General features: G+C 40.6%; 1 protein-coding gene across 11 annotated transcripts in view; it reads right to left on the bottom strand.

The window, feature by feature from the left end:
• The window catches only part of pard3ab (par-3 family cell polarity regulator alpha, b), a 248,872-nt gene that overhangs the window by 129,940 nt on the left and 92,157 nt on the right, over positions 1–26,775 (bottom strand). For 9 of the 11 annotated variants that reach the window (XM_004565537.4, XM_076876530.1, XM_076876531.1 and 6 more), the window contains exons 5-7: positions 25,500–25,643; positions 2,780–2,868; positions 795–878 (exon numbers count right to left, since the gene is read on the bottom strand). In XM_004565537.4, coding sequence (XP_004565594.2) covers positions 795–878; positions 2,780–2,868; positions 25,500–25,643 — 317 coding nt within the window. Of the gene's footprint in view, positions 1–794; positions 879–2,779; positions 2,869–3,633; positions 3,905–25,499; positions 25,644–26,775 lie in introns of those variants that run through there. The other 2 variants (XM_076876534.1, XM_004565543.4) reach the window with 2 other exon arrangements.

The raw sequence follows: 26,775 nt of genomic DNA, 5'->3' as shown, positions 1-26,775 counted from the left end.
AAGTACAATACTTTATAAATAAGTTGCCACAAACTAAACCACATTTATAACTAAAGCTTTTAGGCATATTCATGAAGAAATTTTACAATTTTATGACATGCTGTATTAAAAAAAGTAAACAAATATTGGACTTTAGCCTGATTGTTTTGGATTTAATGAAAACTCAAGACCAGTGTGATGGCACAGGGGAAAAAAAAGCAAAATCAGCAGGAATGTCTTTATCCAGAATTCATGATCTGCTTACTTAAAGACAAAAAAAATCCCCACAAACTTTGCTATGAGCAGTTACCTACAGGAACTCATTTCTTGCTGTATACATCCGCCTAATGAGGCGCAGCTACTGTAGCTAATCTTACAGCTATTGCTGTCAATATTTACGTCTTGTAACACTGTCATGAATAGATGCATGCAAGTTGGTAGAAGTTGGTTAGAAAGAAAGTTCCAACATGGAACTTGATACATTAAATGTATTTTCTGGCTGTTTGAGCATCATAAGGCTACTGCAGCTGGACTGCAATATATTCAAGAGCAATCAGACAGATGATACCCCAGAACTGGCAACTGGTATCAAAAGAATCTAGATGGATAAAAAGCACTGCAGGTCACAGAACAAAAAAAAGGCTGAATTGGGCTGAATTGGCCCTTTGCGCACACATATTTTAAATATCTAAGACCTTTATGCAAAAACCTGTTAACGTAGTTAAACCCGTGGACACCATGTCTGAATGGCCCTAAGATTTATTTTCTTCTAGCCTGTCTGAAGAGCACAGCGGTTCTGCTCTGGTTATTTTTACCTGCGGTCCCTGCCACTGAAAGGCACCACGTGGATCCCCAGGGGCCCACCGTCGTTTGACACCTCCACCAGTTTGACAATGTCTCTGGGATCGGAGACGGATGAATGACAGAGAGAGACGGGGGTGGGTAGGGGGGTTGGGGAGGAGGTGCGGGGTGGAGATCAGAGGAGAGGGGTGACACCATGTGGGCAAAAATAAAAACAGGAAATGAGGCAATGAAGACAGAAACATTATGACAAGAGCTCAGTGGTGCAAACAAACAAATAAAAATAGAAGTCAGAGGAGACAAAAAGCACAATAAAACAGAGCAATCCAAAGAAATCAAACACATGTACGGGAAAACAAAAAAAAAAAGGTTTTCAAAAAAACCCTCACACCCCCAATTCGGACTTAAGATGCTCTTCAGAGGGTGTAATGAGACAAATGCAGTGTGTTTGCTTTTTGGTGCGTGGGACCTTAATCCTACGACACATTAATATCTGTGGAGTGGAAAATTGCCCTTTCAAAGCCGGAATTAAGCTGCATGTAAGCGAATGGGTGCTGTTTGAAGTTGTACACAGTGGGGTAGAAACTGAGTGTTAATTAGAAAGTTCCTAAACCAAATGGTACAGAAAACAATCAAGTCAAATCAATGTAACCGCACCACACAGACACATTTAACATCCACTTATCCAAGAAAGAAATATGTCAAAATTTGAAATTTAACACTGTAGCACTAATAAGTTCCCTAAAGAGGAATTCAGCTTCCTCTGCTCTGCTGGAAAATCTCTTCTGGCAGCACTGAAATGCACAGTCAAACTTGGCAAGAAAAAAAGAAGAAAGGAAGCAACTTCCTGACAAGATGCTGGATCAACATATCAGGTTCCTTGAGAACAAATGGTACATGTTACTCAGATTTGAGAGGTGTGTGCATCAGCGACTTGACAAACAAGATATGTTTGTGCATTTCTGCAGAGGTAGTTTTTTTTTTTTTAAAGCACATCTGATGTCCTTGAGTAAGCAACAAACCAAAACGTTCCAAAAAGTTCTACAAAAAGCTCAAGTTTACTGATGTTTTTGGCTTTTGCATGTAGAAACTGAAAACAGCGACGGGGGAGACCTAATAATGAAAAAACTGACAGAAAGTTGCATTCTTAAAGCATTTATATGTAAATTAGAATGTGTGCTGATATCCATTTAAAAGCAAAGAAAACCCAAAACAGTTCCAGCTATTTGCATTTCTGAGGCTGACCATACACTGGCAAATATTATAAAGATGCAAGATCTAATCCATCCACAGCTTTGATACAACGACTATGATTAGCCCAGGGAAAATGGGCCCCTTACTGACAACTAAGAGGCAGGAGAAACCAGAGTCTCTGGGAAATCACAGGAATAATAATACCATACCTGCATATTAAACTGGAAGCATGCAATGGAGCAAAATAACAAAACAAAACACAGTTGTTAATAACAGAAGCTGAATGGGTTAGTGCGTGGGAGAGCTCTGATGGCGAGACGAGGATCATTTTGCTCCCACAAAAGAGAATTATGTAAATCAGAAAGCAGGGCTGAAAATGAGATTTTCGACAAACAAACCTCGGCTACAATATAGAACCTGCTGCTTTAGCTTTTAAGTGCCTATTATGTGAAGAAAGCAAGCGGAGAACAGATTTACAACGGTCAACTCTGAAGAGATATTCTAGTCTCGAACAACCAAAGTTGTTACTTCTTCGTGTTAGGTTGTGTCCATCATACTTAACACTGCACGTACCAGGTTGCTGAGATGAGGAAACAGTATCGCAGTATTAGCAAGACATCAGGCGCTGGCTTACAGAGGTGTGGCGACACCACAAATATTGCAAGTTTCAGCCAATACATTTAGTTTAAACACACATAATTCAATGTATAGTGCAATTATTGACCAGCAAAGGTTGACAAAGCTGCGCGTCCTCTACAACCATCATTCTAGCGAAGGCAAAGACGCTGATCAGCGAGTGACTTACTCTAGTGACCTCACAGCAGTGTGGTCAATGGAGTCAGCTCGGCCAACAGGCTCAATCCGTCCGTTTTCTTCTTCTCTTGCCGCTTCCTCCTGGAACGAAACAAAAGGAGAGAAAAAAGAAGAATTTGGTGTGAGTGACACTCAAAAAGCACAAGAAGACTTGAGCCTGAATCTCTTTTACATAAACAGATTAATCTGAAACATTCAGCTCAGCCACCAGATTACAAGTGTGAGGTAGATGAATCCTGTTTTAGTTCAAGGACTGAATGATGTCCATACGACTGTTGGCAACACACACCCATGACTAAATGTCTGCAGGATGAAACCGCATACACAATTTTCCAGTTTCTCTTGCCAGCCAATGAAGTGGTTGACAGTCACTCACATTATCTATGCTTTACAGAAAAATGATGTTGTCAACAGGCTACACAGCATTTTCTGCCACTCCAGTTGGTCCATATGTCACACTGGGCACTCGTGCTCGGCCATGAGTTGGCCAACGTTCACGTCAGTTGAACGCAGTCCAAGAAGCGTATGGTTTCTCACAGACCTCAGAGATGTGCGGCTATGATCTAGCAGCAGGTTTTCAAGACAGACTTCAGAGATCAGGAATGCATAACCGGCGTGTCAACGTGTTGAAAATGTGTCAAGTTAGAGAACCGAACCTCCGTTATATCTTCAGGACCTAGTGTCATTTCCTAGTTGGTACAACAAACAGACAAGACCACGATCAACGCTGCTGGATTAGGCCATTTACGAGCCAATATTCCTCACCCATCTTGTTTCCTGCCTTTCTGTTTGCATGCTGACACAAAAACAGTGCCGTCCACCACCCAAAAAGTCTTAAATGCAAACCTGATGTGGCCAAGAGGAGCAGACCAGAGGAGGTTTTCCACAGCCATAAAAATACATGCCCTTTACAGCCGTACGCCATCAAAATTACATCGCCTTTGTTCTCTTCTTGTATTAACTGTGGACACTTTGTGCGTGTCAGTTTGGACAGGGAACTTGACATTCATGACACACACGCGTGCACAAACACACCAAGGTGCACCGAGAGGAGAAAAATGAGAAGCAGAGAAAGAAGGTCATTAAAATTTCAGGGCGACATTGGAGAGGAGAGAGGAGCGAGCGGCCGCGGCAGCAGAGGCGCAGGCCTCCCCGGCAACTGGCCTCATCAGTATGAAAATGAGCCTGCTGTTACCGTGGCTGCCGTACGGTTGCCATGACACTTTGGTTGCCTTGAGGACATGGAGCTACAGGGCAGCACACGAGTGTAAGCATGAGTGTGAAGAACTTTCGGCTGCTGTCTTTTAATTTAAGTCGTCTTCTGCCAGCCCGAAGTGCTGACTGTAACAGTGAAAACAGAAAAGTCAACAAACGTGACAAATGCAGTATACGCATTATTTACAAACAGACAAAAACCTGAATTGTCAAGGACTCTAGATAGTTAGAAAAGTTACAGGAATTTAGATATTAATTAAATGTCTTTTTATATTTACAGGGATACACACCTGGGACTCTGAGGACGTACATTTCTTTTATTTTACACCTTGTTTTGTTTTGGTCTATGCCATCCAGGGACCAGGTTAGGAATAAGCGTTCAAACACTAATGACTAATGCTGAAATCTAATGCGTCTCATACTTGGTGAAATCGTACAATTCTGGGACTCCACCCATTAAAACCACTGAGCACCTCTAATTGAAATTTAGCTCATTTCACCATGCCCACCTCTAAATTTCCCAGTGCACTCCCAGTCTTCCTGCTAATAAAGTGTGGCTGTGTGGAGCTTTAAACCAGACAACCTCTGTGCCAAACTGACCCAACTTCAATGTCAGGGCCAATCGCTGGCGATTTGACTAATACACTGAGACAAAACCACACTAGGAGCATAAGCATTGCTTTGCACTGAACTTTGCACCCTGAATTCTTCCAGGTTAGTCCATCAGCACCAAGATTTACTTTAACCTCATGAAAAACCTTTGGCCAAACCATCACATACAATTATTTCATCATGCAGTGGGAAACACTGATGAAAAACAGCATCTTTTACACCACATGAGCAAAACCACTGCTGACCACATTGCTTTTAGCAAGATTTGGTTTTGGTCACAGATTTGGCTACCTGTGACCGTTTTCTATTCTAAATTTGAAGAGATGCATAAAGCTTAAACGTTTTGATCCATAGACATTCAGCTTTCTGTTTCAGGATTTAGTTTTTCTTCATATCAGCTTTGGCACTCGACTTCCCTGCCACTTATAGCAGGGATCATCACACATCAGCTCCTTGTTTCAGCGTCGAAAGAGGCTTTTTCTAGCCCTCTAGCAACTGTTCAGAAAATCCCCCACCAAAAAAAGTACTGCTTTGCAAAAATTGTAATTGTAATTGTTGTTGAGCTAACTGCAGAACAAACGTTTCGCAAGAAATAAAAAAGGGCTTACTTCTAACAGTATTTCTGAAAATCCCTGAATCCCCCCAAAACAAGGTATTGAAAACATCATCATTAGTGTAATAACACAAAGTATAAATAACGCGCTTTTTACATCGAAGCCATTAGCCAGCTAACCTCTCCATGCAACATTTATTTAGCATCCAAGTCAACTTTTTATTCATTCCACTGACTCTCTCTGGGTTTTTGTACAAGACATGATATATGCTACATACAGTGCAGAATAGCGCAGGACAGTCTTATGTCTCATCGCTGTTTTGCCCAATTTGTGTGTGAACAAGCTGTGCAACACAATGCAGTTTACACAACCACCACCAACATTAATACAATTGATTGGAATTGGAATCACTGATCTTCCATCACATATGCATCGATAAACAACAGCAAACATGTTAGACATGCTGACAATTTGTAATCCATCCATCCCCCTTACAGTAGTGCAGCACTTACAACTTAGACAACTGCATCATAAATGCAATAAAGTTTCAGTGCTATATTCTGCAACTTTTAGTGTGGCTGTATCTAATAATATTCAATATTCTCTGCATCATCAAATAAGAAATTTAGTTCAAAAATGGCTCAATGAAGAAGAACATTAAAGTGTTCTGCTTCAGTCTCCTGGATACAGAGTTGATAATATAAGCACTATGGGGAACACTATAAAGAAGCCAGCGTGGCTCTTAAAAGAGCTCTCTCTGATCGGTGGAGAGAAGCACCGAATTCCAAGTTTTTTACATGATCATAAAGAAGTTATGTAATAATAATAATATTTTAAAAGAGAACATTCTAATGTGTCATTTTGACATTGCAGAAAAACTCTTCTATAAAATGGTGCAAACCTATGATCTAATCCTCCACTGAATATTTGCCAAAACCATGCAGCCTTGTTCATGTGCGCATTAGAAAGAAAACACACAAAAACCAGAGCAAAAAACCCAGCAGGCAGAGAAACAATAGCACCTCAGAGCGCCTAGTCCTAATACTATTCAACACTTATCAGGAGATGAGGAAGTGAGGCAGGGGGACATCAGAGGGGGGAGAGGAGTCGCTATCTGGGGAAGACCAAATGAGATCCACATTCATCACAGCACACGCTGTTTTATTTCATTAGAGGAACAAAATGAGAGACATTTATAAAAGACAAAGTGTGCCGGGAAGAATGTATTAACAACATCATATTATTCATTCATGGCAACTCCCATGGGCTAATGTGCATAGATGGATTTGCCAGTTGTCGTCAAATAACATCAACACAATAGAAAGTTTACTAGTGAAACATGGATAACGCCATCTGCTGATGAACTTTCTGTGAAATGACTGAAAGCTTCAAAAGAGATGATGGGAAGAGACGTGCAATTAAAAAAAAAGGAAGTACTCGCTGTAAAGAAAAAAAAACAAAAAAAAAATCGTTTTTCTCAGACAATTTTGGCGACAACTTGATTCGACCGGTTTAATGGAACAAATTTTCTTTTTACTTCGGCATCCTTTTCAGAAGTCCAGCTGGAGACACTCTGAGAGGCATCGCCACACTTTGCAAACCACACAATCAAGACGTCGCCCATTCCCGTTGCTGGGAGGGGGCCGAGCGAGCAAAGCAAAGGATAGAAGCATTAATAATTCAGGGTCGAGTTGGGGGGTTAATGGCTAGCAGGCAGACAGGCAGGTACGAGGGCCGGCGGCCGATGTGTTTTCCAGCCGAGTCATTGTTTGTTTCCTGGATGTGGAAAAGTAGAGGCAGGCAGGCAGTTTTCAGGCCCGGGGGCTCATTAAAGATTAATAGGAGAATCCATTGGGGTCTGTCCTTTCTATCTCTCAGACTAAATGAAGTGGTCTGCACCTGGTGTGTATGCATGGGAGGGAGACTGAGTGGAGTATTGCTGCACTTTAATGAAGTGTTGCCCACTCCCCTGTCCTGCCACTTTGACCATACTGTCACTTACGAACTGATGCGAATGCACACATAAACGCACACATAAACACACACGCAGACAGATAGAGGAGTGAGTGTTATTTGCAGAAACGAGTACAACTTTCTGAAGACGCTAACACAAATCTGCAGAGACGTTAAATGTGACGGTGAAGCGTAAATGTTTAAAATCAGTAACAACCGTAGTTACAGTCATTTGTGGCATCGTACCTGGATCCTTTCATTTCTTTGAAACTCGCATTAAAATTTTAAAATCCCGATCCATTTAAATATGAATGATCGTGTCTCCGGAGTACGGAAAGTTTTTGATCATTAGGTTTGATGTTAAAGCTGCCCATCATAGTGACAACCTCTGAGAAAGACTTCACAGGAAGTGCTTTGAACTGGTGCAGCGGTGAGAAGCGTTGATTTGCTTTGTCAAGCTGACTGTTAGCAGTGCCAATTAAGTCAAGTCAAAGTTTTAAAAAAAGAAAAAAAAGAATCATACAAAGTGGCGCCTCACATAAAAATCAATCTTTGCAAAATGCTGCATTTTTAAAATCAGTAAAAATAAACAGCCGGTTCAGGAATAATGAAATTGCCTTTATGATGGCCTTTAGCAAAGTATAAATAAAGCTTTATATGCACACAGGCAGGCTAATCAGGCATTCTGTTCTTGGCAATTTATTTTTTAGATTTTAAAAACAGAATAAGACTATATCAGGCTGCCTGTGTTCAGTTGCAACCGCTGGTCAACATCCATGACCTGTCAACTTAGGTGGTCTTATATGATTAGTGTTACATACTGGCTACTGTGCAGCAAATATGCAGTTTTAAACAGTAAAATTCAAAAGGGCACTCCTTAAAATCTCAAAAGCCAACGATAAAAATATAAATATATCACAAAATATCATCAAAATATAGCACCTTTTTATTTTCAGTTTCATTATGATACGAGGTCTAAATCTTTACTTTTAAAAACACTTACAAATGAATGGTGCTCATTAATATGTGATTGCCTCTGTTTTATTTCAAAATGTCATAGATACATGCAGTTATATTGCACAGTCCTATTACTTCGATGAACATTCCTTTTCAAGATAACCAATGCTACATTAAAACACAAGCACACAAACATTTATCTGTGTTAACTGGTATCTGTGTCCTCTCCAGCAGAACTCCATATGTTCCCAACCGGATGAAACACTGAACTAAAGACTATAAATTAGCCTTAACCTTTAACCTCTAACCTGAAAGCCACCACACACCATCTGTGGCTGACAGACAGATGAAAGTTAAAGGTGGACTTCAAATAAAGCTCCAGACCATCTTTGCAGCATTCGGTCTTCTGTGAGCTCAACACAGCTGCTGTAAGCTTTTAAGCTCTTTTTCCCCTCATGGAAAAATCCTGTAACGTTGGAGATAATGATGTGATAGACTTTAAAACAGAGAACTGGTTTGTTAGCATTAGCACTTTGCCTAAAATAACTCAAGCAGAGCAACTCATACACAAGGCGAAAGTGCTTCAATAGAATGAGAATCTTTCCTTAAAGACAGACAATAACAACAACACCACAAAACCACTAATAGTTTCTGGGGCCGTGGCTGTGTGACCCTTTCAGGAGGAAATAAAAACAACAACAACAAAAAACATCTACTCAATTTCTGGGTGAGTTAGACAACAAATACAGACAGCTTCAGATTTTCACCAGAACATTTACTGAAAGCACTCAAAAGGTTCATTAGAGGCCACCTGAATGAACTCACACATTTCATCACGTCAAGGGATGTAATGATCAAACATGGCTGCACATGACCTTCGATGTCTTATTCACATTCTGGCAGAGAGGAGGCAAACATCCAGCTGAGAGGATAAAAATAGCAAATAGCAAAAGAACACTAGCTCATCTCAAGTTCAGCTTTACTAGCTTTAAACATTTGATGCAGGATCAAATAAACTCGTGTCCCTGATAAGTTTGATATTGTGCTGCACACAGTCCAATCCATCCCGACACAGAGACGTATAATGAATGCTGATGCTTGTCTCCGTGCAAGACCACAATGCATCATTAAAAGCAAGCTTTCAATTACAGATCCCTGCACTAATTCAATTAGTCTCCTTTGAAGACACTTTGATAATGGGATCCAGACGGGCGGACGGCATCGTCAATAACTCGAGGATTTATTGAGCCAAGGGGACGTTATCGGAGTTTATATCATCCCGGCAGCCTGTCGCGGTGCTACACAAGGAGAGGAGAACGCTACGTGTTCGCGTGAATTGTGCGGTTTTGCATGAAGGGCATATTGAAAAATATATAGAAGATTTCAAAAGATAACGTGAAATTTTGAATGTATTTCACTTTCAAGGACTTTACTTTATCTTTAGTGTATGCATCTTTGTGGTGTCACTTCTCTTAAATCCTGGCACAGAGAAGGATTTGAATATTTTTCTTGCTCTTAAATGAGTCCTAAACAATTTGCTGTAAGAGTTTCCCGTATTGTGACATGGCTGAACAGTTCCTCCAGTGTAAGGGGAGGAAATGTTCCCTTGTTCTAGTGAGTGGTGCTTGTTAAAAATGGAATAACAATATTTTATTGTGTTTCTGTATTGAATTACAATGAGTGTTAACTTAACTGGTCCTCCTCAACTTTTAAAAGCTTGTTTTGCCTGATCGTTTAAACATAATATGAACAAAGACGACCTTAACTTCAATCATTTGAGTTCCTTTGGTCTCAGCCCATTTCAGTTGCTTTGGGACCATTAAACCGGTTTATGGCGTCATGCTATCTGCCCATAGGTTAATGTTGCCATTGGGAGGTCACCCAGTGGTTTTTGAAGTCCTGCTTTGAAGCCTCGGTTTAGTGTGTGCATCTTTTTTTGTTTTGTTTTTTTACAGCCTGGGTGGAGGGCAAAGTGCATCGATACACTGTATTGGTCTAACATACAGAAAACAGATACCAGCTCATTTCTGCTGAGCAGCATACAAATGAAATCCTGTATGTTCTATTTTTGGTGGACTTGCTCAGGCTTTTGTCAGATAATTGCATTAAATGTATCCTATAACACCAACACCACAAGCATGGCTGTTTGCCCAGTACAGTGATTCTAATTAGCCGAGCAGAAAGGTAGCCGCATGCGTTAGCATCCACCTGTCAGTTACAGCAACCATGACATATATAATGCAAACTTTCTATAGCCAGCGATGTTTTTGTATCAAACTGTAACATGTTTATTTTATTTCTGCTCTTGTGAGTCTACGTGGACCTTCTTGGTTTTGTAGCCTTAGTCAGGTTTACAGTGTTATCCAACACTATTAGGATGAACTAGACCACATATAGTAAACCAGGCCCCACATTAAAGTTCAGGGTTCGGCGTTAATAAGATGAAATCGGCTGCATTTCTTTGGTCACGTCTGTTATCTCTGGGTTCTGTGTCTGCAGCGCCAGGCTGGCATGGATCGTTTCCCCCGGCTCAGGATTATTTCGCAGTGACTCAGTCCCAGCCAGCTTTCCTTTGTTGCCAAACATCCCCATCAGTTTGATTGATCTGCGTAGTTCTCTCACCGGCCCCTGTGAAAGCGTTAACTTCTATTCAATAGCAACAACACGTCCATTCACCAGATGTGGGCACATTATCTTCAACCCATCCTTGCACTGCCACAGCTTTACGATGGTCCCATCTTCAAACTGTTGGGTTTCAGGCGTGGTTGGACTGGTGGCAGCCGTACTACAGATTCCAGCTCAAAACTAGGAGATGCAGAGACCGTTATTCCTCAAGAAAATTCCTTATGCAGGAAAATTCTGTGCCGGTTACAGTGCCATCACTCCCAATCCACAGTCACCTTCTTTGAAATCATCTCCCTCCCTCTTAATGCCTCTTTCTAAAGGCCTGCTGATACAGCGCACTTCCAAAACACTCTCTTGTGAAGGTCGTTTGCACAGTCTCTGATTGTGACCCTTATCAAAGAAGCTACTTTTCCTTCTTTCAATGCAAATATAATTCTTTCTTTGAATGTAGAGGTCATCCTCATCAACTCTCCATATCTGATGTCTCCCGATGAGCCCGATGAGGAGGAGTGTGTTTGACGGGCTAAATGATTTCTCAAGGCCAATCTGCAGAATAGTCACTCTTCTCATTTCTTCTCTATATTTGATGGTTTCAGGTAAAATTATCCTGTGTGTTTTCTTCTGATTTATACACATCTCACAGGGCTGGATTGTAAGCCCTTTATTTAGACCGGTAAATAAAACATTAAAAAACTCATCCCCTCCTTGATCTTACTTGATCCTCCAGAAGAGTGTGTAAATGTTTATATTTTCCATTTTAATGTGTTCAGCTTTCCTGATGGTAGGATATTTTTCTTCTTTCTCCTGGAAGGAAATCTTCCCTTCTTTTTTTATAATGTATTTTTTTCGATGTCCTCCCTCTGCTGCGCTCTTGTAACCTCGAGATAGTCATAACATTTTTATAACTTTGCAGACTTTTAACTTTAACTCTTTTGAACAAAAGTATTGTGTTAACTCTTTAGGTTATTCCATTACTGCCAGTCCCTAACAGCTCTAGGTCCCCATGGTTCTGGTGAAAGGCCTTTGCAGAACAGTGGAGACTATGGTGACTGTGATTTTCTAGGTAAATGTACAAAATCACATTCCAGAAAAGTTTAGGTGTCTTTGAAGGCCAAAAAAAATGCTGACAGTAACGGCACGTCCTTTCCTCGGCCCCGTCTCCACACATACAGCACTGTTTCTGCGACACTCATGTACCTCATGGAACTACAGGAGGCAGCAGTAATATCGGCGCGCACAAAATGAGACTTCCAGCACTTCCTAAATTACCGCAGAGCCGCTGTAGCAATCCACTTAATTCAACTGCAATTTCTCCGATCCAATTCAATCAAAGTGGCTGGGGTTGGTGGAGGGGTATCAGCGCACCAAAATATGCAATGCAATTTACTCAAACATAATAGACAATGGAGGCCTCATCAGGAATCAAAGCAATTTCAAAACTCACATTTTAGAAGAGATGTCCCCTAAGAGCTCAGTCAGTCTCGTTTGAAGTAAATTTGTGGGTTGTGTTAAAAACGCTCGTATTGTGAGTCTGACTGAAGACGCGGAGGAGGGCAAAGGGGGGGGTTTCCCTTTTAAGCCAACTTTATTCCTTTCCCAAAGTTATCAGATGTAGTCTACAAGAAAAATTAAGTGAATACAAAGGTTACAGAGAGGTGTATCAGTATTCCTCCAGAGAGTGAAAGGGAGATGAAGCGAGTGATGGGACAGAGAAATGAAAAACTACAGAATAAAAGGAACAGTAGATTGAGGGAGTGACTCAAAGGATGACAGAGAGGCAGATAGCGAGACAGACAAAAACGCATTACACGAGGGACAGAGAGCCACGACAAACCTCGTTCAAAGGATGACAAATGACACTTTGAAAACTCCCAGCTATAAATCTGAGGGGATTCTGAGATCTTCTGACATTTTACACTTTCACACTTTTGGCTGTCAAAACAAAAAAGAAGCTGAAAGTTTGAGGTTCTCCGGATGTGTCAATCATTCAAACGGAGTATTTAGAAATACTAAAGGAGAGTCGCACGAGTGAGCTGGAAATACCACCAGGGGGTTAACTATCTAATGTTTGCTGTGGGGGTTATACCTGCCATTGTCACTCCTGAACACATCCTGAATGGTGACGCGACATCCACTGATACGAGCCACACAGAGTGGAGGTGCGAGAAACAGGAGGAAGAGCGAATGTGTTCGACTTTAAACCATATGCATCCCATATGGAGAGTCGAAATATGTGGCAACTGGAACAGATCAAGCCTACACACGTTGCACTTACTTGCATATATAAACTTTGAAGTGCAATTCATTCCATGTAGAGAGCAAATAAAGGGGATGGGGTGCATATGCGTATGTTGCAAAAACGTGCTGCATAAAAGTAACGAGGCACGGTGCCATTGCTGAAGTTTTTGCTGTTGCGCGTGTCAGCTTCTAAAGGTTTTAACTCAGGGATCTAATCAACATGAATGCTCAAAATAATGAGCAGCGCAAGCATGTTCAGTTGGACAGAAAAAACACAGACTGAGTCTGCTGAGGAGGGCTGCGTAATTCTTTTAAACTGACCTCCCGGGCTGATTAAGCTGCTGATTGATCTTTTAAAAGTCACGAAAGAACTGTCAACTTCAAACATACCATGATTCTTTGCATAAACAGTACATACCAGCTGATTACACTGAAGCTTTCTGAGCAAGCTCTGCACTAATGCAGCATGTTCAAATCTCTGCAAGTAAGTTCAATTTCAGACAAATATCCTGACAGAGGAAGGAAGTGGCGAACACGTTTGAAGCAATATTTACTTCCTGGACATTCTAATGGTGTTAGCGCAACGAAGCGTCTTTTATGTTGGTAGTTTTCTAAAATTATTCACCTGGAGACAGAACACAGCTGGAGTGGCGAGGGTATGGGGAATGTTTTAGAGCATGAAGAGTAGATATCATTTATAACAAAATAATCAGATAATGAACCCAAGTACTTCCTGATGTTACAACGTCAACCTTTTAGCTGCCACAGTAACAAAAACCCAAACAGCGTTTTCTTTATAGAAATTTACGTCAAACTTGAAGAAGTTTTTATTCATTTGTGTGCTTTCATCAGAGGTCTTAGAGCTACCGCAGGTCTAATCTTCGTGGTGTATTCGCCATATGCCCTTACAACAGAGGTGAGCAGCATGGGCCGTGGCCAGTCACACAGCTTGTTATGTGATGCACCATTTACCAAGATGACACTCCCGATAGAGCCGCTGCAATAGAGCAAAATAACAGGTAAAGCTGACCAAACTACCCCTCTGAGAGGAAGGGAGCTATAGATAATAGTGACAAGAAACACACACACACACACAGCGGTAGAGATGTCAGATTGAAAGCCATTATTCTGACTGACTCAAACTGTAATGGCTGCAGCTGAGAAGAGCGTGTCTATATAAACAAGTCAAGGGGGAAAAACAAAACTTCTCTCTATCGTCTCCCTCTGGCTTTTTCCTTCCTGCAGCAATGCGTTCGGTACCTTCAGCAGAACTTCTGTAACTCTCACAGCACCGTTGATGAGTCAAAAACTTTAGCTGAGCTATGACTGAATATAGTGCATATATAAGAGTGTTTATTCTTACTATTAAAATTCAGGGAACTGTAATTTAAATTAAGCCCCAATTTCAAAATTTGATAATTTATTTTTACATTTTAGAAAAATCCACCTAGGGCTTACAGCATGTCACACATTTGACATTTTTTGGTCTTGTCAACTGATGATTTGCATTTATTATAAAGTTTTCTGCATGTTCTGGACCCTTTCTGGACAGAAATCAAAACTAAGCTAATTAACAAATTGAAATTCTCGTGTTTTGCAAATGAGGGCAAAATGAATTAATTTGTAGTGAACTGGCAAATCACTCTGGAGGCTAAAGCCCAGGGATGAAAAAAAGTTTCATCTATATTCACTATTACAGTTTTATTCAGATGGTTAGAAAAATGCACTTTGAACCTGCTTGCAGGTTTTGAGATCAGCTGTTTTGGATGTGTACTCGTCGTCCTTCATTTCAGGACAATCTGCTCGACTCTTCGGTGGGCAGGTTTCATTTCCAGAGCACAACAGACGTCAATAATCAGCTCCGTCCCTCTTTTGTCAGATCTCTGATTCTCCTCTGATAACAGCTGGCACCTGCTGTTGTCATCCTTCTCATCTGTCTTTGATCGTTTTATAGACCGCCGATAAACTCTGTTGCTCACGGAGCCCGTAGAGCGCTGCAGATGTACAAAACTGAGATCCTTATCTTGGATTTCAGTCTCTGCTGTATGTGTTTCTAACCCTTCCTGAACATCAACAGGCAACAGGTGGATTAAGTTTTGAGAAAGAGCTACCATCTGTCCAACCAGCGCAGGTCTCTTTTAGGTGTAATTACTTCTTGGTAGCAGGTGAGCAACATGGAATTACATGCTCGCGTGTGTGCCTGCAATGTCCTGACAGCAGCTTGCAGCCTAAGATGGAGCTCCCTTTGGGAAAACTGTGTACCCACAAGAGGGGGAGAGCTGTCTTTCATCTCTCCTCCGTCTCTCTGTTCTGGCTCTCTCCCTGCGTCCCTCCCAGCTGGAAAAGATCTGGGCTCCCACAGCTCTCTGTCATATTAAAACCAAAAGATCAAAGGTGATGAGGAGTGGAGGACCAAAGAACAGACAGAAAGAAAAGAGAAATGAGAGGAGTCAAAACAAAGGGACTGATGTGAGGACGGGATATAAAGAGCAAAGAGTCAAGTCAAGTCAAGTCAAGTCAACTTTATTTGTCAATTCTGCCACATGTACAGGACATACACAGAATAGAAATTGCGTTACTCTCAAACCCTAGTGATTGGAAAAATGCAAATAAAATAATTAAAGTAAAAATTTAAATAAATACAATACAATTTTACGTATAACAAAAAAAAAGCTATGCAATATACAATATACAATATTCAAGTAAGAAGGCATAGTGGTGCAAAATAGGCAAATAGTGCAATGGGGATTTAGTAGTGTACGGTAAGAGATAGTGTAACAACAAAGTCTTATGAGGTCCAATGCTCCACAAAGCGACTGGAGCAGGCCAGTGAGTGCCAGTGCCAGTGAGAGAAGAGGAGGATCAATAGAGAGAGATGAGGAGCGGGATCTGTGAGAACGGAAAGATGAAGTGAAATGGAAAGTTTTTTGGAGTTACGATGTGTCGCTCTAAAAAAAGCTGACGCTAATTCTACTCAACTAAACGTCTTCCTGATTGAAGCAGAGGAAGAAAAAAAGAGGAGGGGGGTGTTTAAGCAAAGAATTTGTTCAATCAACAGCAGCGGAAGCACATGTCAAATAAACAATGATGAATATGTGAGATTGGATTTCACACGTGGAGACGTTTGTAAATGAAGGACGGAGACATGCAAGTCAAACACGGGCGGTTATTCCAGGTGGCTTTGAGGCTGTAAGCGTGATGTCCTTGTCCTTCAGTCATGTGTGAAAGAAACTGTTACTGTAACCTTCTTATTATTACAACAGCAACATCACTCCTCCTCAGAGGCCTTTAGAAATACAGGAAAAAGAATAAAATGAAGCCATCTCTCTGTGTATGAATATAATTAATAAAAACAACTCCTCCCACGGAACATGAAACAACTACTACACAAAATTAACAACCACACTGCTTAAACAAGCTAGCAATAGCTGGTCACAACCAGCAGACCGTCATTTCAAGGTCACTTTGATCATGTTTGGCTAAGTACATAAACATCTGAGACTTCATTCTCACAGTTCAAGTCTGTTTAAAGTTGAAACATGAGCTGCAGAAAGGCCAGCTTTGGCTCTATGGGAACAATACAGAATTAAAAGAAATTTCTGTAAGCACATGTGAGCTGGCAATGGGACTGATAGCATTATTCTGCTTTTAACCTCATGATCATTGAGATGGATGATAAATAACTGCCAGTATGTTAACACTGCAAGCTCATGGAGATATTCCATATACTTCCTGGATCGTATTTCAACTTCTCACAGTGTAAGAAGAGCCTCCTGTTAGACATAGCCAGTCTTGTCACAATACCAGATTACTAGATATAAATGAATTTAATCTTTTGTTCACAAGTATGTGAAAGAAAGAGGAGGTGGTATGACAATTAGGTAGATATGTCCTTAGATAGTAAACATGCCATATTACTCTGTCATTAGTTACAATTGCATAACTGGCAATATGTCAGTTACTTGACACATGCCTCTTTGTTCTTATCTTTAGCTCTTAAAAATCAAACCTTTTCCTCTGTGTGCGTTTTGTTTTATATTTGTATTATTTGACTGTAAGATTCCCCCCAGATATGCACCCAGACCTGGTGACTGTGTGAAAAAGGCAAATAAAAGATTTCATCTTCATCTTATCTAGCAAAAATTAAGCCAGAATGAAGGTGCAGTGTGCGAAAAACAAAGTACACTCAATGATTTACAACTTGTAGAAGTCCCTTTAGCAGTAATAGCTTAAAGTAAGCATTTTCTGTGCTCTTTTCATATTATTAGATGAATTTTGGCTCTTTCCACAACCTTGCTTTAGTTTATTGAGATTTGTCTGCACAGCTCTGTTATGGTCCTGCCTCAACATTTCAATCAGGTTGAGGTCTGGATTTTGACTGGACCATTCACTTGATTCTGTCTTTATTCTTTTTCCCACCAGCCATTCCTGCTGTAGATCTGCTGATGTGCTTGGGATCCTTGTCCTGTTGCATGACACACTCTGTCAGACAGATTGAGTCTTTGGCATACAGAAGTGGTCACGGTCAACTCAATGACTGCAAGCCTCCCAAGTCCTCTGGCTGCAAAGCAAGCCAAAATCATTGCCCCTCCACCATTTAGCCTGACAGTTTAATGTGTGGCCGTTTGTGCTGACGTTTTCTATGCTAACTGAGGCCTGTAGAGTCTGAGATATAGTTCTTGGGTTTTTTCAGGATTTTTTGCAGGTTCTCTGAACAATGCACGGTCTGACCTTGGTGACTTGGTGAATTTGGTGGGGCATCCACTCCTGGGAAGCAGTCTCAAATGTTTTGCTCTTGCGAATAATCTCTCACACTTTAGAATGACGCACTTCAAATAGTTCTGAAATGTTCTTACAACCCTTCCCAGATTGATGGACAGCAACAATTGCTTCTTTATGATCATTGCTGATGTCACTGTGTTAACACTTGAAGGCTCCAGTCCAGCAAACTGTCAAGAGTCCTGCTTTTCTAGGTGCGCTCACACTTGCTGATGATGAATTAATTAAACAGATCTGATTAGCGGCACCTGGCTGCTACTTACCACCTTAATTCCTATGGAAGCAGGAAGGGTAAACTCAGCTTTTTTCCACATTCTGCATTTTGGCTTAATTATTGTTAAATAACTAACAACATGGTGTAATAATTCACCTGAGGTTGTATTTACATCATCTTTGAGACCTGCAGAGGACCAGATTATTATTTCCATTATGTCCTAATACATAAAATGTCACAGCTGAAAGAGGGTGCACTTTCTTTTTCACATAACTGTATCCGTATACTATTCCTAGTACTCTTTACAAGTGTTAATGAAGCCATTTAGTTCTAGAAAAGCATAGTTTTATCTGTGCTGTGGAGATTTTTTTTTCTAAATTAGCACTACTATAAGTAAAAAGGAAAAATGTATAAATGACAGTATGCTGTGGTAGGTGTATGTCATGTCTGACGAGTGGACATCAAAGCTAATGAGCACAAATGTTAAGATGAGAAAGAAAGGAAAACTGATTGAATGAAAAGAAGACTGTAATTACCTACAGTGTGCATGGAGATGAAAGAGTGGCACAAAAAAAGACATGAGGGTTATGATGTATGAGACAGAATAACAAAGTTCAAATTAAAATAATAACATTGGAAGAGTGAGAAGAAAAAAAGATTAGAGGCTCATTATAACAAGGTGACAGCAGATTAACACTGTTCACACATCTGCACACACCTACAGCATTTATCGATACACTCATTTACACCACACCAACATATTGTACAAAAACAGAAGGAAACACCTTCAATCTAAGCTCCGCAGCAGCACCTACTGGTCGCTTGCACAGAATCTGTTTGCACTGATCGTACTGCTTTCACCCATCACTTTCATCTGTCTTATTAACGCACAGACACACACACACAGACTCTATAGTATGCACCCACAAATCTCCTGAACCATCACACAGAAAATGATATGTACACCAGACAGCTGCACAAATGAAAAAAACAAAAAACAACAAAATAAAAGAAAATCATATACACAGAGACACAGACATGCCACAAAACTTGAACATGCAGGTTTCAGTGCACATACGAACACAGTCTCACACAGTCTGAGGTGATTTATGACTGTGCGGCTCAGGTTTGCATGATTTATCCTGCTAAAGCTGCACTGTGCACCTGAGGGACTCAACCCTCCACTACACACAATGCATGGAGGCTTGTTAACAGCAAAGCAGCAGAGGAATGTGCGTTTGTGTGCGTGCTTACACATTTTTGTTTTTGTGCACACTTCGAGTGTAATTTGCTTTTATTGTGTAGGTGTGCACACGGCCTTGATCACTCTGGCTAAGGAGTGCCTTGAATCCATAATATAAGTATAAGGTACTTCTGTGTTTTAATGAAATCTTCGTGTACGTTTATCATGTGGACGGATCATAACATTGTGCTAGTATCTGCAAGCTTGCAATGTAGCATGTTACTCGTGTGTAGCAAAGCTCACAGTGCAGATATGCAAAAGCACTGACATTCCTGCACAGGTCTGTAGGTGTGTGAGCAGATCCACCGTCAGAATGTCTGTAACAACAACATCCCCAGTGAGCCGTGTGAAGCCTCCATCCCACCATGAAAGATAACCTGGTCCCCCAGCAGTCTAATGGCTGAGGACACGCAGCAGCAAAACAAGCTTCTGTGATCGCTGCATCACATGCTGTGATACACTGAGCTGCTTTATGCTACCAAGGATTTTTTTTCTTTTAATATTACATTTTGAAAAAAAAATCTCAGTTTTTTTAAAGGCTACAGCCAGTTTAATGAGGTCTGTACTGTTTCTGAGGCCATGGCGGCTGCAGCTTTGTCAGTAGATAGTCTGTAGCGAGCACCCCTGGAGCTGCTGATAGAAAAATCAAAAGCATTTTCTTCCAAAATCATTTGACTTTATGTTATAGTTGTCTGGAAAGAAGTCTTGCTATCAAATGGTAATTGTTTTAAACTAGCCCACAGTCCACCACTCACCTAAAAGTATGAAACAATCCTAATAAGAATACGGAGTAAGCAGATTACTCCTTCTAATCGTGGCATAAATATGCAGATACAACAACAATTGTAAACAAATTAAATAAGTAAATAGAATTAAAATTGTTTATGACTTCAACTAATAGAAAAAAACCCCCCAAAAACAACATTATGCCTGAGTTTAATGATATGTATGAGTGTTAGAAATGAGTTGAGAAGAGAAACTACATTTCCTGCATTAACACTATGGAAGCTCCAGCTCTGGGTATCAGGAATGTCAAGGGAAGGGCTCCAGGCATGGGCTCCAGGCATATTACACATGCACAGAAAGAAGCTCACTGCGGTCCTGTGAGTTGTTCATCCCAGTTCTCAGTTATTGAATTTTTAGGTAGAAATAAAAGGAGCCTTTATTTGAATTGTAAAATTGTGAGTTGGAGTTCTTTACTTTTTTTATCCACCAATCTGATCTTTTTTTTTTAAATCAATTTATTACAATTTATTAATTTGCTGACATTTAATGGACAAATAAACGCAGACAAATATACAGTTTTGTATCAAAACTACATACAAGTGCAATTCACATAAACACAGATGCCATATATTAAAAAGAAATACACCCAGTGCACCAAACAGAAGCAGACATGCACTGACCTGCAAGTCCTCAGAGACCGCCGTCGAAGACTGACCCTGACATGTTACAGTGAGTGTGTACGCGTGTATGCGTGTGCGTGTGCGTGTGTGTGTGTGTGTGTGTGTGTGTGTGTGTGTTGTCAGGGTTCAGCTCACTAACACTGCAGGTGGTTCAGTGGCTTTTGGTATTTCCTCTTAATTGGTTGATTTGCAACCCACTCGAAAACTGTTTGGATTTTTGACACCTGCTCACAGCTGACACACAAAACATACACACAACGCATACACACACACAGACGATGCCACAGACATGTTAATGCATAAACACACACGCACACACACAGATGCAAAGATCCATAAATGCCCTCACGACTCATGAATATACACACAAACGCAGACGGCAGCACAGTGCAGGCCTCTTTTCTCTGCATAGCCTCGGCACCTCCACCCGGCTCTCATTAATACACACTCGAATGACAGCTCGCTGTTGCCATGGCGACCCCCTACCTGTTGCCAAAGGAGGCTGGTAGTTTAGGGGGCTTGTGAACGCTGCTCAAAACTATTGCAGCTCAATTTTTTTTTTTTTTTAGCTGTGTGTCAGGAAGCTGCCAGTGCTGCTCCAGGCACGCACAATTAACCACTTTGGAACAGAGAATAGTTTCATTCATTTCAATGCAATTCAATCTGGCTCACTTCAGTGCAAAGCTATGCCCTGTTCTGTGCGTTTTGTTATGAGAGAGGCTGAATTCTCCTCAGGAGTAAAATAGGCCTACTCCAATATATGATGTTCTATTCTAATTCTTCTCTTCATTTTCGTACTCGTCTGTTCGACGTTATTCATTCCGGAAAGATAAGATGAAACTAACTTGAGGAAATTGCTTTGCTTAATTCATCATTCCGAGCTGCTCTATTCTAATTAAATCACTGCATATTCTATTCTTGCTCTGCTATTCTTCTTCACCACACCATTCTATTTTATATTGTTAACAAAGGTTTTATACACTGCTGGAAAATGGCTTTCTGGGCTAATTGTGCCGTGGAGGGATTCTTCTTGCTTCTCAAGAGGAAGTTTAGGAACTACACAGAAGCTGTACATCCATTAAAAATACATGAAATATTCCAAATCAGCACTATTAAGAGAAGATGCTTAAAAATCACACCCTTGCTGCAGTTTCTCCCACAGGTTTTTATGCACCACGATAACTTCAAACTCTACAGTTTTTTTCTTTTGGTCTATATTCTGCTAATGTGTGGTGTTATTTTTTAATGACCCATGGCTTACATGCCTGTGCAGCCATGTTGGCCAGGGATTGCTGGGGTTAGGGTAGGATGTAGGGTTTTAGCGTCTTTATGTGTAAAATTTGCATGTTCTTGTGTATGCGTGGGTTCCCTCCAGGTACACCAGCTTCCTTCTAAAGCCCAAAGACACGCAGTTAGTGGGGTTAGGTTAACTGGTGATTCTAAATTGCCCATAGGTGTCAAGCTGAGTGTGAGTGGTTGTCTGTCTCGCTGTGTTAGCCCTGCGTCAGACTGGCAACCTGCCCAGGATGTTTCCTGCTGCTCGCACTATACATACACATACGCACACAGAGGTATGGACCTAAATGTTGTATGTTTAATTGGTAGTTAAATGTTGACCTTTTATAATATCAAAGGTCAAGCATATCCATGCTACACCTATATAGGTGATTTTTCTTGCTTCAGCACTGTGTGGGTGTGTACAAATGAATTAAAGCTGAAATCTCAGTCACTCACTTATTTAGTTGCATTCTTTAGGGAGGGGATTTTTTTACCTTGATCATTGTGATTTTCACATGGAGTCTAGTGAGATGGCTTTCCTTCAGCCTGAGCAAAGGTCAATCAAAAGTCTGTTACACTGTGTACGAAGACGGTGCTGAAAGTGACATCTGATAATTAAATGGCACCGTCTTGCTATAGTCAAAGTGGAAGTAGATGCTCATATTAAATGTTTTTAAAGTTTAAAATAATGATGGCATATGCACAAATAATCTCAGGATTCAGACTGCTCTCTTTTTGCACTCCTGGTTTTGGTTGATTTCAACAAGACTTTTCCTTTATCGGTTACTAGATGAGCTGCACCCCAAGCACAGCACATGTTCTGTCGACTTAAATTTTTATCCAACACTTCCTGCTTTGACCTAGCTACTCTGCAGGTTTTCAAAGTTAATCAAAAATGCCTTTACTGTGGTAAAGCTAAATGCACTTAGCAACAAGGAATCCACATAAAAAAAACCTTTTTTGAACCCAACAGGAGGTAAAGGCACACGCTCACTTCACAGAGGGCTTTCATCAACAAAGCTCAGTATGAAGCTAGTTTTTCAGTTATGCTAATGCTAACACTATTCCACCTTAAAAGCATTGTTTTACATAGTAGATAAATCCAGCGACACACTTCAACTTTAGTATAAGATAAATGGGTAATTTTTCAACTTTGAATCAAACAATTAAAAAAAATACAAATGCAAAGCTAAAAATGAACATTTGTTTTTACCTAAACAGGCAGCAGACTTTGTGCTATTTCATAATTCAGACATGATGTCTAAAGACAAAACTTCTCAGAGGGCCAGGTCTGGTTTAAAGGGTTGCATTTCTATATAAAACAAAGAAATGTCTCCTTTTCATTTAAATTCAGACTAACAAAATGAAATATAGCGATGAACAGTGTTTCGGTCAATGCAACAATAGAATAAGACAAACGAGAGCATTTTAAACTTAATAAAGCAGCAGTCACGGTCTATAATCAAGTGTATACCAGCAGCCTTTAGCTTCAAACACAAGCCACCCCATCCCCCTGGTCTGGTATATCTCATATTCTTTATTTGATTACAGTAAAAGTCTGGAACAAAATCAAGGCTTTTCTCATCATGCACTAAAGTTGCACCATCCTTCCTGGAACAAAGTAAGCTAACTGGAGCTTAAATCAATGTGATACAACCCTACACACAGAGGGTTCCCGTGCAGAGTCGGCCAACACAAGCAACTCATGAGGTCTCAAGACTGCGTTTGTAACACTGCAAAAACCAGTCCAACTTTACATATGATGTAATGTAACAAGATTCAAACCGTTTCATTGGGTTTTTTTCTGCTCGGCCACACACACACACAAACACACACACACACTCCACCTGAGCTCTTGCAGAGCTAGCACAACAAAAAGCTGTCTCTCTCCATCACAAGGAGAGAGACAGCTTCAAATAAGACAGACACACACTCACACACTCCAAGGCCACACAGAATATTGTAGAGGGTCCTGTCATTGTGGGAGCTGTCAGGATGAACATATGGTTGGGGAACACGTGCTCGAGTGTGCATGTGTGTGACTTTAGGAGGGCAGATGGCTTTCAGCAGGTCATTAATACCAACTACACATCCTGCACTTATCCCATCACTTAATCCCCATCAAACTAAAACCTGTTGTAAGGCGGAAGGAGGAAAACGGCGCAGCCCCAAACTAATAAATGGTGACAACTTGTTGTACATTTAACCCATCAACCAGTTTACGAAAGACCTTATATAACAACAAAGGAAGCAACCACTTTAAGCTAAATGGCACTTTGCAGAGAATCTAAGTGCTTAAGACAATAAATCAACATTAATCCATAAACAGTTTCAAACTGCTTTTAAAGCTTCTGAGAAACGGGTTAAATTGTTCTGGCTATTACAGAACGAGCACCAGGAAATTATGACATATCACAGATTATTTCTTAATGAGGTTCCACCAGAGCACAGCGTAGGCAAGGTTTAGCTAATTGTAAAGCACATGTGCATGAAAACGAAAAACAAACAAACAAATAAATAGTTTGAATTTGTTACTTTTTTGTTGGGTGACAAACAAAAAACAAAAAAAAAACGCTGATGATGTTGGATTTCTTCATGAGCATGAAGAAACGGCCTGAATGTTAATAAAATTCAACATTTTCAATTGGCCATGTGTTTAGCGTTAAGAGCTGACAAACCAAGAGACACAGAATCTAAATCCATTAAACGTGACGCATTCAAACCCAAGATTAGCTCATCTCCACAACCACACTTTGATGCTAGTCTTTATATGTTCAGTTTACACTATGGGCATTAAAGTGAAACATTTTAATGAACGCTCAGTTTTCACAACGATTGTGGATCAAAGCCGAATCGACTGCTTTGTTTACTTCCGTTTCATCTTCTGCATTACACAAGAGATCATCATTATTTCAACACAGGACTCGACTTTAAACCCAAGTCATCAAAGCTAAACAGTTCTACTAGTGCAAAGCTGAAAGGCCAACCAACAGAAAAACATCCTGAAGCTATGAAACTGAAAACTGTTCATTTCCAAACCGAATACAATCCAAAGGATACATGCAGATCATACAGAGTCATCAGTATTTATCGTGATATTCCGAAAAACTCCATGTTATACTTCATGGCATACATGACCCCAGTGGGAAAAGATCCCCCAACTCGGCAATGTTCTGGGGATCCAGTTAAACAAAACCACATGTACTACGGGTGCTTATGTTATTTACTATATCAACATTATGTTATTTCCCCACCCTCAGCTGCTCGCTCATTGTGGATTTATGGTAGAAATTCTTCACTTTTTAACCTTTCTGCAGAGATCCAAAGGGAGTGATAGAACTGCGCTCAGGCTCTGGAGTGGATCTAGGCCACTCAGACAGGCTTTCAAAGAGCCTGGGCCTGATGGGTAGTCTCAGGGTAGAACTGGCTGTAAATCTCTTGACCTGGAGAGTTGAACTTATCAGGTGTGCGCGTCATGTAAAGCCATAAAAGTCTAACAGATGCAGTGCTTTCTTCCGGAACAGTTGATTAATCCTCATGTCTTCACTTTCCACACACACTTTGGGAACAATACACAGACAGAATGCACTGCTTTGAAGGAAAGCCCTGGTAGTACACATGCAGAAATAAACTCCTACCTGTTCCTGTCTCTCCAGCCAGCGGTCCACCATGGGATGATTGGCGCTGAGCGATGACCGTGCTGTCTCTCTCTGGAATTCTCTCTGATTGGCCCAGGTCCCAGCATCTCGTGGCAGACTGCGGTACGTGTCCATCCCTTTACCCTACAAGAAAAAAAAAAAAAGGAATAGTTTTAGTTTTTACTTTTAATACTGTTACTACATTTCTCAGACATATGCCATGTCTGCTTTTTGTTAAGTAAATGTTTCTTTTCTTACTGAAAAATGCACATCAAGCATTAAAACCTTAACAATAAAGGCTAATCAACCTGCGCTGAATTTGTTCACAAGTCTTTTTAAAGACAGACCGGACCACTTTATAGTTGTGAGCTGGTGTGTGTACATCTGAGTATATTCTCGAGCATCTCACACTTCTGATAATCAGCTGTCTGCTTGATGTTTATTCAGCTGTGTAAAAACTATAACTTTAATCTCAGCCAAACCGATTTACTCAGGAACAAATAAAATACTAAAGAAAGCCAAACAATAACATTGTTAAGTTATCTAAGTGAGTTATATATGTTTAACCTGAGTAGCGAAAGACGGCGGTGGGTTTGAAAACGATTTGCCGGGAGTCCGGTGTTCTCACTGGCTCTAGTGAGCCTTGACCCTGGCTAGCTATCGAGCTAGTGGGTAACAGACGTCTCCGAAAACGTCGGCGCGCTTTTAAAAATATGTGGTGTCTTGATAAACTGAGCCGATATTTGAGGTTTACACAGTTACATTCTCGCCTGAAAATATGTTAAACTTTAATTTTGTGACCCAGAAAGAATAATAAAAGTAACATTAAAACTAACTAGCTGCTGCCATTGTTGAAAACTGAGCAGGGCCGCAATGGGCCGCGCTATGAATTCTGGGACACAGTCTTCTTCTTCGGGGTTTAACGGCAGCTGGCATCCTTGTACATGCAGTGCTGCCATCTTCTGTTTCCGTCCGTTATTACACTCTTAATTCCTACTACTTCAAACGACGTGTCGACTATTAAATCAGTCGTCGACGATTTTGATAGTCGACGTAATCGTGACTAGTCGACTAATCGTGGAAGCCCTAGTCTTCACACTGACAAATACAAGTCGGTGGGTGTCTGGTGGGCTCGGAGCAAAACATTAAACAGTTACTTTTACAAAAAGAAAAGGAGAGACAGAAGATGTTGGAATTAAAGTGAGTCTATCTGTGGCTCAGCAGAGCTACAAAAACAAGAAAATCAAAGATGTCCAAATAGCAGAGTTGTGGCTTC

This window comes from Maylandia zebra, linkage group LG18 (assembly GCF_041146795.1).
Source record: "Maylandia zebra isolate NMK-2024a linkage group LG18, Mzebra_GT3a, whole genome shotgun sequence".
Lineage (NCBI taxonomy): Eukaryota > Metazoa > Chordata > Actinopteri > Cichliformes > Cichlidae > Maylandia > Maylandia zebra.
Note: the sequence above shows the minus strand (reverse complement) of the source record. Positions and strands in the feature narration are given on the sequence as shown.